The sequence below is a fragment of the Podarcis pityusensis genome, assembly GCF_964106645.2.
Source record: "Podarcis pityusensis genome assembly, chromosome: 2".
Taxonomy (NCBI): Eukaryota; Metazoa; Chordata; class Lepidosauria; order Squamata; family Lacertidae; genus Podarcis; species Podarcis pityusensis.
The window spans coordinates 62738406-62754157 of record NC_138029.1 but is presented as its reverse complement, the minus strand read 5'-3'; the positions used below and the strand labels follow the sequence as shown (position 1 = coordinate 62754157).

The window sequence follows — 15752 nt, the reverse complement described above, 5'->3', positions numbered from 1 at the left end:
TCCTTCCACCCCACCTGCCCCACAGGCCCTCCTACCCTGAAGGTACAAAAGAGCCTTGGCGCTTTAACGGAGAGCAAGGCATGGGGGAGACGCTGCCCCTCCGGCTCCTCTGTAGCCAAGCGATTGGTTGGTTCCGCTGGACGGGAATGGGGAGGGGTTACTTAATCTGATGTCACAAGCCTACAAGTGGGGGGAAGGAGTTATTTATAGAGGCGGAGAGCAACTGCGAGGAAGCCTGGTGAGTCTGAGGGAGGAAGCGGGAGGTGCGCGCGCGCGCGATCGGATTCGGCCTTTTCTGAAAAATACAATCTTCCTTAATTTGAGGTGCGCTATGGGGAAGCGGGGAGGGGGGGGGAGAGAAGGAAGCGACGCCAGTTCCGGCTGGGGAAGCTGGACGACGAGGGCTTTTTTTTTTTTTTAACCACCTCTCGTGTTCTTCCTTCATTGTTTTAGCGCCACGCTCGGTTGATCGACTCCGCCAGCCGCCTTGATCGTCGCCGGGCGAAAGACAGACTTGCGCGCGAGCACGCACACACAAAAAGAACAGCGGGGAAAAAAGGCCCGACGCGATGGATCCGTGCCACACTGAAGAAACCGGCCCAGAGATCCCCGGCCTGGGTGAGTGGGCGCCGCCAACTGGCAAGGAGGCGGCGGCGGAAGGAATCCGCGGCCGTTAAGGCCGTTGCTGCTGCTGCTGCTGCTGCTGCGGCTTTCGAGCGCTGGCGCAGATCGGGAGGGGGGGGGAGAGGAGGGGCTTCGGCGCAGACGCCTCGGTCCTCCGCTCTGCCTGCCTGTGTAAGTCCAACGAGGCTCCCTCATCCCTTCCTTTCTAGGCCTCTCGCCGCCACCAGCCTCCCCAGTGGGGAAAGCGGCGGGAGCGCGCCCTTCGCTCTCCCGGGCCCTCTCCCTTTATATGTTCTCTGCCTTCCTCCTTTTCTCTTCCCTTTCTTCTCTCTCCTCCCCCCCCCTTCTCTCCTTTGACCACGTCCTGCCTCCGCCATTGTGGTGGGTGTTGCCCAATCTGCGCGCTCGGCGGCCATTCCGGGGCCTAGGCGGCAGTGGAGGCGGTAGAGCCGCGCTCGGAGGCCGCCGCGGAAGGAATCGGCCGCCTTTCTCCTGTTTCTCTTCCTCTCCCCGCCCCCCCCCCCCCCCACGTCGGGCCCATATTTGCTTATAGTGAGGCGACGGCAGGGAAGAGAATAAAGTAACTAGCTCTAGGACTGCGGGGGGGGGGATCGCGCTGTAAATAGTGGGCGGGGGGGGGAGAGTAAAGCTGTTTCGATAAGTAGAAATCCCCGAAATGGAGGGTAGCGCGACACGTGACCGACGGCGGTTCGGAGACTGGTCGCGCGACGCGGGTCGAACTTGTCCCAGTCCTCCGCACCCCCCCCCCCACCGCGCGTCTCCTTGCACAAAGCACCGCGCTGTTTGCTCCGCGGCGTGTCTGCTGAAGATGGCCCTGCCATGTGTTGCTGGCACGCTTGGAAAATAATAATAGCCTCCCCGACATCTTAATCGAGCCATAAAGAATTGGCTGTGCTGGGTTCCGGGTTTCAGGGCGCACGTGGCAGTGGCTCTTTAGCAAGATGCCCAATTCCTTCCTCTCTTCAATTATGGAACTAGCAATAGGCTCAACTAGCCAAGCTGTCCTTTACTTAGAAGTATTTTAATTGCTCTGCTTCATCTACCTAAGCAAAGGTGAGGAGTAAGACCTTTATAGGAAAAAAAAACCAATCAAACTTAAAGGAAAACTTGTCTTTCCGTATAAATAAAAAAGTTCCTCTGTATTGTATATAGTTTCACTCCAGAGCACTGTTGAACTTTGACTTGCTTCTAAGGTAAAGATTATACATTTCATGGTTCTAAACTGTTTTAGTTTTCCTCCATAATCTCATACAACCCCCACCCCACAAAAAACCCTGCTAGTCTTAAATCTTGACATTTCTCAACCTGCCAGTTCTTACGTTATGAACCCCTGTGGCTAAGAAATGGGTGTATTGATAAGAATATGCTTTAAATGCACCAAAGAGTGGGCACATGCTGGTGAGATACTTGATCTGTCTCAGTTTAGTTCCTGAAAGCACATGGCCAATAGTACATGTGAATGTAGTGGCCTTGTTCTCTTGGAGAAAACATTTGCTGCAGTCAAGTTCTGATGAAGGCATTCACAGAGGTTTTATTTACAAAATGTTTATTGTACCTAAAACATATCTGATTTACACAAAACAAGTTATCTGAACAAAACAACTTTGAAGTAAGCTTTTTAGACTCTTCTAAGTTTTATATTTGTGCAAGATGCACAAATTCTCTCATTTTACCTCAGAGAAACTCAGACCACAAGATGAGTTGATTCTGAAAACGATCCCAGTATCTTGAATAGCTTTTTACATCTATGTATTAAAGATTTTCTTTTCTGCTGGGTAGCAACCTTTCACCTTATGTCCATACAAAGAAAGCAGGGACTGTTTACTGTACAAAGTTATACACTAGATAAAATGGCACTTCTCCAAATATCCTCCTAGACTGGTATTTTTAGTTGCTAAGTTGTCAAAAAAGCCTTGACCTGTAAGAACAAGATACGTGAATGAGGTATTGAAAACAATTCTGATCAAAACCCTAGGGCCAAACCAGGTATTAAACATTTGCATGTGAGTTTGGCTATAAAATGTCCATGGAGGAGGTCACATGAGAAAAAAAGCCAGCTAATAATGTTTAGCATTCTGCACATTAGATAATCTAACCTGTAGCAGACAGCTTTCATGGCAGCAGTCTAATACACTGATTTGGAAATTTGACTTTAATTTAATGGCATTTGATTCATGTGTATAAAACACTAGTCAAGCTTAGTGCAAGAGATCCCTCAGACCTTGTGGGGGGCCAGACTATATTTTGAAAAATAGATAAAAATGAAGGAATTCCTATGTCCCACAAATAACCCAGAGATGCATTTTAAATAAAAGCACATATTCTACTCATGTAAAAACATGCTGGTTCCCAGACTGTCAGCAGGCTGGATTTAGAAAGTGATTGGGTCAGATCCAGCCCCCCGGGCCTTAGTTTGCCTACCCATGGTTTAAACAAAGTTGTAAGCAAGAAAAGGACAGTCAGCTATGGGCCATTTAAGCCCTGGTGGAATTTCTGACTACAGAAGGTAGCTGGAGCTAAATCAAGCACGTGGGCTTTAAAAAACATAGGATGGAAGATACTTACTTTTTCCAATAAGTATTCTTGTTTTATTTCATCATTTTTGAAATCATCATTAACATCTAAAACCAGAACTGGTATGTCTCTAAGATGGTCAAAATCCACCCTACAAAACAAAATCCACAAAGTTCAGTGTTTACTTGGAAGAAATATCAATTAACTTAAAAATAAGGAATCTCAATGACATCCCATTTGTTAACCTCTCAGTTTCTAAACTGTTACGTTTATAGAATTTGTGGCTTAAACTTCGAGTCAAGTTAGGGTTGCATCTCCTAAAGACAACAAGCACCAGCAGCACCTAAAACACTTTTAGAAGTATGTAGCCACTGTGTTGCAAGATAACACTTTTTGCCATTTCAGTATGGCATTCTTTAAGTTACCTTTAAGAAAAAGTAGTAATATAATGAGCTAAACATAATAATCGAGTAACAACTTTGATTGCAGCGATTATAAAAATGGCAGGCTTTTTGTTGGGGGGGGGGGCAAAACTAGCATAATGAAAGTGTCAAAGCTATGCGAGTTCTTACTTCATTGTCTTCTCATAAAGCCAGGTTTCATGTTTATAGTGAAGGTTTTCTAGATATTCCAGTGGAATTCCTTGTTCTTCTTCTCTGCCTCTATGTCGTAGCCTCTCCATGCATTTCTGTAATTTTTAATGTCACAATATAACATTTAGCACGCTGAATTGTTATTATGAAAAGTTCTCGCATGTATCTAACTAATCGTTACCTTCAGTGAATTGCTGTAAATTTATATCTACTTAAACTTTACATATATCTAAAATGAGTGCTACCTAATCATCAGTGTTGGACTTTGAAACATTATTGAAGTGGAACTACTTAGGTATACTAGCTTCTTAAACTTTAATATCAAAACTTTTCAATTAGCTTAAACACAGCCTAATACTTTGATTCAAAGCATGCTGACTTGGAAGCAAGTGTGATGAACTGAATTTGCTCCCAACTACATAGGCTTAGGACTCCAGCCTTCTTAATGCTTAGTAAACTTAAGAAAATGGATTGCAGTCTCCTGACAATGCAAGTAAAACATGTTATTGAGAGAAGGATACAGAAGATTTTAACAATGCTTTAGTTTAGATGGATATCCTACAAATAAGAATGTTTAAACGGACTACATAAGTCCATTGTTGTCTCTCGGCAACAGTGTTTACGTAGATTCTGTTGACATCAGAATGTCTTGTTAAAAGGTTTGAGATCTAGGTTTACAGTGCTCTTTAACTGAGCAGGACTGTTTCTGGGTAAAATCAAGCAACAAGTTGCTGTTCATGAATATTGGACTAAAAGGTAAGATTGTGATTTGCCCGTGTTTAGTGTCTAGGACAAAAGTTACTCTTCAGGGGCCATCAAAGACATATTCAAATTTGATTAAGTAAAAGCTTAGCACAATACAGGCAACTCCCCATTTGCACACCGTCAAGGCATGTGTGACCACTGGCACATGCGCCATTTTTGGCTGCGGAACGGTGGGCTTGTGTGCATGCATCCTGCTGTGTATGGTGTTTCAGAACACAACCCCTGTGCAAATGGGGAGTTGCTTGTACTCTATTCAGTATCAAGAGCTCCTAGTTCTGGTACTAGTATTGCATCTAAAACTAGTCAGTTTGGGGAGAAGGAAGCATACCTCAGGGGTAGTCCTGAGGTAGATAATACCATCTAGCTCTAGGCTGGAGTCAAACTGGTTCAGAAGCCATGCATGCCAATCCTGATAAATTGCCCACTCTGTTTCATTGATGTCTCCTGATTCGAATAAGTTGGAGGCAAACACATACCTGTAATAGAAAAGGCTTTTAAATGCAAATTGATACTGTGTACCTGAAGAGAAACTCAGTGGGTCTTTCACTGTACTGTTTACATTTAAAATGACTATTTTGGATGCATACTTCATATTTTATTTTAGCAAGGTGTATGTAAAGTAGCCCCTTAATTCTACCAATATCTTATTTCTGTAAATGTATGCATGCTCTTACCTATCACTGTAGACTGATCTCTCAAAAAACTGTACAGGATGTTCTGCTTCAAGTAACTTGGCAGAAATTGGTTTTAATTGTGCTTTAACTCTACTCAAACAGGCGTAGGTCTGGAATGTATAAGCCCATCTTGTAGGTTTGCTGTACAACATCTGAAGTAGATTTCCACCACTCTTTTGAGATGTTGAAAGTTCCTGATAATGATAAAAAAGAAAGTCTGTCAGTAATCTTGTCACTTGGTTGTTAGAGATACCAAACATCTGCTGTGGAAAGTAAAACAGCATCTAGTGTAACCTAAGAAGCATAAAGTATTGCTAAGTTCCATTGACTATTGCAACATTTGTGGTATTGCAACATTTAGCACTAGGGGGCCAGCATGCTTACTTACTTCAGACTCATTTTCAGTTGTCTGGATGTTGCACCACTTGGCAATTGGTTCAGGAATTATTTCCCACTCATCACTGTTCCTTGCTAGTAGTTGGACAAATGTGGACTTCCCTGCAGCTGTTAAGAAAATTCAGCTAGTATTAGGATAAGACATTGGTAGCATAATACAGAGACACACACTGGCCTTTCCAGAAGCTGAGGTATTAAAACACTTGCAAGGCTAGGCTCTTCTTTCTCTTATGAATCCTATTTACCCCTTCTTCCCCAAGTTCCTGATTTGGAATGCATTTATAACGTTGCGTAACTTGGTTTTCTATCTCCAAATGACAAAACATTGTGTTGTGTGGAAGGTATGAGGGCAGAAAATAAGTGTACTTAGAGAAGTATTGGAGTATGTATTGAGTATGAGAAGCTCCAGGTTTTTATGGCTTTCTTACCCTTGCACCCTTTTCATTGAAGCCTGTTGTATGACTTGGCAGTTTCGATCCCAGACCTTTGCAGTGACTTGTCTTAAAAACTGTCTTTGTTACCATTGATTTTTTAAGGCCTAATATTATATAAGCGGATGTTCCATAAGCATATACTGTGAATCTATTCAGTAAATAGGTAAGGACAGCCTTGAGCCGTGTTTTTAGCAGAGGTAACAGGCGAACACAGCACTGTCCTTATCAATGTTTAGGCGCCAGCGCCTTAAATCCCGCCATATCAACGTCCGTCTTCCTAGCTGGAATTTGGCGCCGGAAGCCGTGCTACTGGGACAGAGGGGAAAAGAGCACTCCACTGCCGCCCCAATAGCTCTGTGTTTATAAATAGGAAGCCCTCTTTGAAGCTTTATTTTTGCCACCGTTAATTTACAGGAGTTAGTTTTTAAAAAGGCAGACACCAAAGTGAAGACATTCCTATCAAGCAAACATAGGTCAGGCACTTACCGATATTCCCTTCAATGGTGATTTTCTTCAGGCGTTTTTGGAAGCTGCGGTCCAACGCACTGGGTCCGACGCAGGGGCGCTTGGCGGGGGGATACATGGCGAGCGGTCTTTGTTTGCCCGGCTTCAGGAAGGAACTGAGGCGAGCTCTTCCCGCGCCTTCGCGTCTCTTCAAGAATCCCGCCTGTGCTCAGCCAATCCATAGCGGCGACCCGCCTCTGCTTTTCCCCCTGTCCCGCCCTCTTGGCTCTGCTGCCAAGGAGAGCTCGACCCTTCACTCCCGCGCTCTGGAAAGCGCCGCCCGCCCTTCTTGTGGGGAGACGCGGTTGAAGTTGCTTCTTGCAGTCCTCGCCCTTTGCCGCGTGTCTCCCCTTTCACAAAGTGCCTCTGGCACTCGCAATTTCAGGTTGGATTTTTGTTTCGGCTGTATTATTGGGGGCTTTGCAGTTGGTGCCTATGTTGTGGTAAAATTGCCATTTCCATGAATTATGGAACCAGAATGTTCCATAAGCAGAATTGGGCGCACGAGGTCGTGTGGAATCGGGTTAAAGTGGAAAGAGGTGGAATAATTAGTTGGGGCTTAATTCCCGATCATCAAGGGAGTGGCATTAAAGTATAAAGCATGTAAGGAATCGTTAGGTCTTTGTAGCCCCCAACTTCGTAGTCCTGTGCCATTTTGAGTTGGAAGAGGCTAATTATACCGACATTGTACATCAGTCTTATACTGGTACAGCTTGCGGTGCCATTGGTGCTGTCTTGAGCGAAATGTGGTGATTTGTCGGTGCTGCCATGTTTGATGGCCATTTCCGTATGCGTTGAGAGCACGTACAACATGGATGACTCCACCGCTTGATTATGCAATGAAGGGTATAGGCCTCGTAGTCTTGCTTGTAAGGGCAAATCAAAAGAGCCAACTTGGGGGAGGGGGTTGGCTTTGTTCTTCGGCGCATGCGTACGATGAGCGGGGATTGAGTTGGGCAGGCTGAGCAGGAACGGTTGTTGCGGGAGGGGGCGGCGGAATCCTACCAACTTTGTTTTACTCGGAAGTAAATGCCATTAAGTTCACTAGGGGTGTATTCCCAAATAAAAGCGCACAGCGATTGGTAGCCTTGGACTCGCAGCGGGGAGGGGGCGGGGGGAGTTTTGTCTGCTACAAGTCATGCGCAAGTGGCGCTTGTATTTTCGGCTGGGGGGAGGGCTGGGCAGGAAGCGCCGCGCATGCGCCGGGTGGGGATGTGCGCGCACGCGCCGTGAGCTGCCTTTTCGGCCACGCCGCGCAAGAAGCAGGTGAGCCCCCTCGTAGTTTTGTAGCCGTTAGTCCTGCCCCAGTTCGGGTTCCGCGAGTATTTTTTGCTTCGACTAGTGAGGGGCCTCTCTGCGCAGTCGGTTCTTCGGACTGCTGTCGACGACCGAGGCCTGTTTTTTTCTGAGGCTGCGCCAGGGCTCGGCCAAGCGGAAACGCAAGTCCTCCGTCGGCGCCATTTCATAAGTGAACCTAGAGCGCGCCGCCGCCGCCGCCCGGCCCACTTGGTTCGCAGAGGCGAAGCGACCCTAAAACCCGCCCGCGGGGGACCAGCATTTCGGTTTGCCATGTGTACGTGGGGAAGAGACTTGAGGAATGGGGAAGAGGGAGGGCGAGCGGCGAGTTTGGGCGGGCGAGTTGCTCCGTTGCCGATCTCCTGCCCCACTCAGTGTGGCGACGTCTTTGTTTGCCCCGTAGCAACAGAAGGCGAAACGGAGACCACGCTCACTTCCAGCATGATGTTAAACACCGAAGGCGGCGAGGGGTATGTCGTGAAAGTGCGAGGGTTGCCTTGGTCCTGCTCCGCGGATGAGGTGCAGAGGTTTTTCTCCGGTAAGAGCCGTTCGCGTGTCTGCTTCTCCTCCCCCCCCCCCAGTCTCCATGGAGAAGGCTCCTTCCCTTTCTCCGTTACTGTAGTGAAAGGTAAACAAGCTGTAGAGTTTTTTTTCCTCTCCATACCCTTTCCTCCGTAAGAACTTCCGTGTTGCAGGTTAGATTAAATCTAGAACTCTGAATTAGAAAAAGAGTAAAATGGACAATTAAGTACTTTCCCCTCTGGTAATAGGGGAAGCTGCCTTCAAGGATATAACAGTTCACAATTTAGGCTCCAGTCCTAACCCCACTTACCTGGGAGTAAACCTCATTGGATTCAGGACTTACTTTTGAGTAGACATGGTTAGATTTGTGCTGTTTACTTCAAATAGTATTAAGGACTACAATGCTTAAAACTGCAAAGAAATGAGAATGACAGCTCATGGTAATGAGAACAGAAATAAAGATCATAAGGTTATGTTTCCTTTGTCACTTTCCACCCCCATAATAATAATATGGCTAAGTTAATTTTGCTTTTGTTCTTTTTTGAAGTTAAACATATAATTACATAAATAATCTGTACTGCAGGATGAAACTGTTTACTTGAAAGAACCTTATTGACTTCTATTGAGATTTCAAGGACACACATCAGATTGTAGCCGTACAAGCCAAGCCTTTGCATAGTTAGAAGTCCTTGATGAAGTTAGTGGTGCTTCTGACAGTGTGTTAAACTTGTTCTTCTGCTCTTTCTTAGAATGCAAAATACTAAATGGATCTTCAGGGGTCCGTTTTATCTACACAAGGGAAGGAAGACCAAGCGGAGAAGCATTTGTTGAACTGGAGACCGAAGAAGATGTGAAGCTGGCATTGAAAAAAGACAGAGAAACAATGGGACACAGATATGTTGAAGGTTTGGATTGAATTGACATAGTAACTGACTTAAGTAGCTCTTCAGTTGGGTGGAGCTTAGATGCATGGTTATTCTTCTATGTGTATGTAAATGTGAACCTGTTCTCCAAATGAATGTCGTGCATTGACCTTTTTGTGCCATGTTCCAAAATTCATTAATTCTAAGTGCCTCTTGCAGTCTTCAAGTCAAACAACGTTGAAATGGATTGGGTTCTGAAGCATACTGGTCCTAACAGCCCTGATACGGCTAATGATGGTTTTGTACGTCTTAGAGGACTTCCATTTGGTTGTAGCAAGGAAGAAATTGTTCAGTTTTTCTCAGGTATGTGGGGTATAAGTTCTAGCTATAGCTGTATTGGTAAAGATTAGAATTGCAATGGCACTGAAGTAATGCCTAGCCAACTAATAATAAATAATCCTTGAATGGCCAATTCTGTATGGTTATGCTTTAGGTGTTTTTAAAGACAAACACAGTAGTTTAAATTATTTGATAATTTGAGAACTGTCTCTAAAACTTGATGTAGCAAGTAAAACTTTATTCCAGTCTAACCCTGCAAAGCTTTAAGGACTAACTAATCGTTAAACCATAAAGTAAAGATTGAAAGCAAAGTTGCCATTTTAACTCTTCCACTCCACTCAGCCAAACATTTAGAATGCTTTCTTAAATTTGAGTGTCTAGAATAAGGTTATTGAATAAATGTTATAACTTTAGCTTGGTTGAATGGATGGAAGGAAATGCTCACATGTGTAGTAGAAGCTCTTTATGACATGTAAAAGGAATACAGAAAATAAGTATTTGTCTGATAGGTTTAAAAATATTTGCTTCAAGGTTTGGTATGTCATAAAGTAATTTGCTTTTAAAAATTCTATTGAAACTGAAATGTTAAAGCAAATGGAAGTGAGCGTTACATCAGAATGTTTGGAATATATTGCAGTAGTCCAGATAAGTGTGAATGTACTCTGATGAATTGTGATAAACAGATCAACTTGCACCGTATTAGATTTCTGTTGAAATATTTTTCCCCAAGTTGTTTTTTCTTCATAAAATTTAATATGTATATACAGTGTCTTGAAATGAAGTGTTTATGAAAATGCAAATCTTTGATTTTGTTACTAGATCTGTTAAATATTTTGCATGAAATTATCTTTGAGTTTAATTTGATTCTTGTTAAGATCTAGAATTGACATTTTTAGAGGAATTTTAATTGTTCAATTGAATTTATTTATTAGTAAATTGCTGCTTTAATGTTTTTCTTAACACATCCTGCACTAATTGGAAATAATATTAATCAAAATGTTACAGAAATGTCTTTTATGCAAGCAGGCTGAGTTAAGAATCTTTTAAATAGTATGTAATAAGTGTTTCTTGTTGACATGTTTCTTTTATAGTGTTTAATAGTATGGTTTACTGATTCTGAAATTTATAAAGTATAACTTCTGGTGTATTTTAAAGCTATAAGAAAATCATGATTGGGCTTGTGATGTTAATATTACCCCCCTACTGGGGTTATTTGTCCTTGGGTTGAAGGGTTGGAAATCGTGCCAAATGGGATAACATTGCCGGTGGACTTCCAGGGGAGGAGTACGGGGGAGGCCTTCGTGCAGTTTGCTTCACAGGAAATAGCTGAAAAGGCTCTAAAGAAACACAAGGAAAGAATAGGGCACAGGTGGGGATGGATGGTTGGTTGGATATGTCGCTCTTCTTATGGTAAACTGTTATTAAATCCATATTCTCTCTTCTTAAGTGCTCACCTCACAACATGTAATTTCATGCCCTACTAACACCCCCAATTTTATAATGAAACGTTAATTTTTGTTATGTTTGTGCAAACTGGCTGTGAAAGGCTAGTTCATCTACCCTTCCCTAGACCTCTCAAAACTGTTCATTCTGAACAAGTTTAAATGATATTTAAGGAAGTTGAGAGATTATGGCTTTAAATTTTTCTAATAGCACCAATTATGCCTCTAGCTCTAAAGACACTTAGCATTTTATTACCATAAGAAAATGTGATTACTAAACTTGTTCTATATATTGATGTAACATTTTCTTGTATAATTTTTCACATAAACACATAATTTCCGAAAATGTCACAAAGGGATTTATTCTAAGTTTTGTGACGTATTAATTGAAGCATGCACATTTTTTGCATTTGCTAATTTGCTATGCCAATGCATAGGATGGGCTCATGAGCACATAAGTGCTTTTTGGAGTGTATTGATGGATTAGAATTCTGGCGGAGGCTGGATTTCTAACCCTCTTGCATATTGCCATATGAGCAAAATATGGGTGCTGTTGAGTGGACATTAGTCCCTCCAAGTTCTGATTCTTCAGAAGCTTAAACTAGTTTGCTCTCCCTAACCCTTAAGGTTGGGATATCTTAATGAGCAAACTCAAACTGATTTACTGAATTAGCCTTGGATTATTTTCTATGACTAAACGTAAAAATTCTGGCTTAAAATTGCCAGTTCCAAGGCTGTGGTATTGTAATGTATTATATTGTATAACCTAATATGCAAATTTTAAAAAACTCAACTAGTTTTATGTGTGTGAACCTTTTAGGTACATTGAAATCTTCAAGAGTAGCAGAGCAGAAGTGCGCACTCATTATGATCCTCCTCGCAAGCTTATGGCCATGCAGAGGCCAGGTCCTTATGACCGGCCGGGCGTGGGAAGAGGCTACAACAGCCTTGGTAGAGGAAGTGGTTTTGAAAGAATGAGACGTGGTGCATATGGAGGAGGTAAATATATAGAGCTTTCTTATTCAAAAACAGATAGTTCTGTTGGAAGATCATTTTCAACATAACTCTAAATTGTGGGTTGCAGGTTATGGTGGTTATGATGACTATAATGGATATAATGATGGCTATGGCTTTGGATCGGACCGATTTGGAAGAGGTAAGAATTCTTGATTAGGGCAATTGCGGAAACTTGTCCTACATACAAAAGATTTAGAATGGACTGTTTCCACAGGGATGTCAGACCACAGGTATGGGGATGGATCCTCTACTTTCCAAAGCACAACTGGTCACTGTGTGCACATGAGAGGATTACCTTACAGAGCTACAGAGAACGACATTTACAATGTAAGTGACTGTCTTGACATTTTTATTTGGATTTGTTGCTGCAGAACATTGCCTGAGAAATTTTCATTGAGTTAATGACTGTCTTTTCTACCTAGTTCTTCTCGCCTCTTAATCCTGTAAGAGTACACATTGAAATTGGGCCTGATGGTCGAGTAACAGGAGAGGCAGATGTTGAGTTCGCTACTCATGAGGATGCTGTTGCTGCAATGTCCAAAGACAAAGCAAATATGCGTAAGTTAAAGCTCCCCTGCAGATGTATGCACTTTTAAAAAAAACTGTAGAGTAGAATGAATCCGTTTACTATACTGGCTTTGCTTCTTAACATTGTGGTAACTTGGTGAGAGTGTGATGTTCACTACTGCTCATGATTCTCAGAATTGAACAGCCTTCAAGTTTTGCATCAAGGTGGCTAAGTCCTTTGTACTGTACATGAGGTAAGTTGAACTGTTTGTGTTCAGAGCATTGCTATTTTTTGTTTCCTTAGAACACCGATATGTAGAACTCTTCTTGAATTCCACAGCTGGAGGAAGTGGTGGTGCATATGGCAGTCAAATGATGGGAGCAATGGGTATGTGTAAGCAATTCAGTTTCATGTTGCCTCGCTGATGTTTAACAAAACTGGCTAATTTTTACAATTCTGCTTATTCTTGGTGGCCTAAAACTAATATTTAACATTCTGTCTTAATCACAGTCAAGGAAACGGAAGGGGTAGTTCAAGATTGGAACACGAACACATTGGCAGGTATATAAACCTTTTGGGTCTACATTTTGACAATTAAGACTGTTAAATAAAAACTGAATGGTAGCATGAGTGATTTCCAAGGTGCAGAGTGGTAACATTGGGTGTTTGGAGGAAGAGATGCTTGTTGTCTGTAATGTTGCTACAGTTTTCTAACTACAGCAGTCACTTCTGGGAGGGTGAGGGTAGGGATGTTGAATAGAAGGTATAATTAAACTGGCAAAGATTATACCACAATGGTGGTTCCTGTTATTGGATATCCTGTTAACCTGAATATTTGAATACTTGAATATTCAGTAAAACCAAATTATAAAACTTCAGAAGCTTGGTTTGCTTGTATTAAAAAGTTTTATTCTGAAGTGGTGGTTCGTTTTATTTGTATGGGGTGCATATGCTGTTTTAGTAGCACTTTGCAGAATGGCTTCGTGCTTTACAAGGTACAATTAAGTTAAAAAAGCAATCTTCATATCCTCAACTGCAAAAGAGTTTTGCAGAGATGTGAAATGGGTTACCAGCTGTATTTTGCATTTAGTTTGTACAAAAATGTAGAAAGGTGGTGTGTGTCAGGTGCAGGTTTCCTAGTCACAGCTTGGAAAGGCTAACTTCTTTTGGCACCTCCCCTGAGCTGTTTAAAGCTACATATACAGAAGGGTTTGTGTTGTCTGTTAGCCACATAATGAAGGCTATGCTCTATATTGCTAAATGCTACTTCAGATTAGGTCAATAGGTTTGAAATGATGGCCAAGAAATAAAATAGCAGTTTCAGTGGGAGAACATCCTCCTCTGCTTCTAATTCAATTGTTCATATAATTTGAAAACTCGGGTGCTATAAGAATCTATAAACTGCTTATCTGCAAATAATTTCCTGAGTGAAGAGCAAATTAGGAAGAATCTTCTCAAATTACAGTTCAGCTACACAGTGAACTAGGAGCAAACTTGCCCTTTTAAGGTAGCATGTAGGCATATTCTTTTTTGTAGAAGGTGACTGTAGCCAAGTTCTTAACATGTGTGTCCTTAACTTGAAAGGAAGCCAATCCAGTTACGGTGGTCCAGCTAACCAGCAGTTGAGTGGGGGTTATGGAGGAGGCTATGGTGGTCAAAGCAGCATGAGCGGATATGGTAAGATGTTTTTATTAGTCTTGGATGTGTTAACGCAGTTAGCTATCCACCTAATGCAAGGATCAACTTGTCTTGAAAAAGTTAAAATATTATATTGTCCAAATACTTGGTTTCAGCTAGAAAATCAGTCTAGATGAGTGAGCAGGAAAAGCTTTCAGTGACTAGATTAAAAAAACAACACTTAAAAGATGATGTTGGGTGATGCACAGTTGGATCCAGTCTGTATGAAGCTAGCCTGCCACTTCCATTGTGTGATAGTACAGGATCTAAAGCAAGGTTATAAGGATAACTTGGGGTGAGGGAAATGTGGTGCCATGTATGTAAGTGACTGCACTAAATTGTCTTATTTGTTATCTGTCTTAGGTAACCAGAGTGCAATGAACAGCAGCTACTACAGCAGTGGAAATCGTGCATCCATGGGAGTGAATGGCATGGCTGGAATGTCGAACATGTCCAACATGAGTGGGGGCTGGGGAATGTAACTGGTCTCCTAATTTTTGGTCAACTTTTTTTAAGAAAACAAAACAAACTAAGTTTAACAGTTTTGCAATACAAGCTTGTGATTTATGCTTTACTTGTAAGTGAAATCAGGATCATTTTAAAACATTCAGGTTCAGTATTTTTGAATATGCTGAAACATTCATCTAGGATATAAGTCAAGTAAAGAAGTTCCTGTTAAACAATTTTCAGCTTTTTTCCAGTTTTTGTTGTAGGAGTGTATTTGAGCAGTAAGCGTATTTAGGTTAAAGCTGTTTCAATTATGTTAAATGTTGCTCTTAAACCATATAACACCAGACGCTGTTTTCAGAGCATGTTCAAGAACATGCCTTTTTGTACAAACAAGATATAGGAGCTGTGTTGGAATCTCAAAAGTGAACATTTGGCATGTTAGTTCTAGTTTTTTCTTTTTAATATCTTGTAAGGCACATTTAAGCTTTTTAAGTTAATGGGGAAATGTGAGACGCAATACGGCTACCTTTAGGATTTTGGTCTTGGTGTTCGTATGAAATCTGAGGCCTTGATTTAATCTTTCATTGTATTGTGATTTACTTTTAGGTGTTTGCGCTTAAGTGAAAATTGTTAAAATAAAACTTCCTTTTAAAAACTGGAACCTCTCTTGATTTGAAATGAGCACTGTGTTGCCAGCAGCAAATGATACACTAATTACTGCCACCAGTTTAGTAGTTTCATCCAGCAGCAGAAAGACTCAGAGTTGTCAATAACCACTGAAACGGAACTTGACAAAGAATGTAAAAGCTAATGCTGAAGAAGAGCAGTCATAACCCACCACTATTCTCTATTTACCTATTACTTAAAATAGTTGGATGTTCTGGTTAGCTTGTGTAGATTTAGAAAACACGGAACTACTTGGGGTGCCTTTTCCCCCATGTGCCTGTGTCACATAACTGCTGTTACCTATAAAGACTGGTATAGACCAACTTAAACCTGAATGGAAACCAGGAGGCTTAAGGGCTACACAGGGTTGTCTCCAATGAAGCCATCCTGTTACAAGAGGATCTTGTGCTAACAGGAGGGTCCCATCTCCCCATAACAGCCCCAACC

General features: G+C 42.1%; 2 protein-coding genes across 12 annotated transcripts; one reads left to right on the top strand and one right to left on the bottom strand.

Moving 5' to 3' along the window:
- Nucleotides 1-22: 22 nt before the first annotated feature.
- Nucleotides 23-15300, top strand: HNRNPH1 (heterogeneous nuclear ribonucleoprotein H1). Of its 11 annotated transcripts, none has more exons than XM_080991406.1 (14): nt 23-42; nt 454-618; nt 8225-8359; nt 9093-9248; nt 9426-9569; nt 10776-10914; nt 11808-11986; nt 12072-12143; nt 12201-12331; nt 12427-12562; nt 12816-12899; nt 13023-13073; nt 14097-14189; nt 14553-15300. In XM_080991406.1, exons 2-14 carry the CDS (start codon nt 570-572, stop codon nt 14669-14671), a joined length of 1488 nt encoding a protein of 495 aa, XP_080847532.1. In that variant the 5' UTR covers nt 23-42; nt 454-569; the 3' UTR covers nt 14672-15300. The 11 variants fall into 11 exon arrangements, with proteins under 11 accessions (XP_080847532.1, XP_080847531.1, XP_080847533.1 ...); XM_080991405.1 differs by lacking the exon at nt 23-42 and adding an exon at nt 85-238; XM_080991407.1 differs by lacking the exon at nt 23-42 and adding an exon at nt 171-324 and having other exon boundaries at nt 8231-8359.
- LOC308469236 (deoxycytidine kinase 2-like) lies at nt 2276-6641 on the bottom strand. Its single transcript, XM_080991433.1, has 7 exons — nt 6508-6641; nt 5580-5695; nt 5192-5385; nt 4846-4993; nt 3732-3847; nt 3211-3310; nt 2276-2563 (listed from the first exon to the last, which is right to left on the bottom strand). Exons 1-7 carry the CDS (start codon nt 6602-6604, stop codon nt 2540-2542), a joined length of 795 nt encoding a protein of 264 aa, XP_080847559.1. The 5' UTR covers nt 6605-6641; the 3' UTR covers nt 2276-2539.
- Nucleotides 15301-15752: the final 452 nt, after the last annotated feature.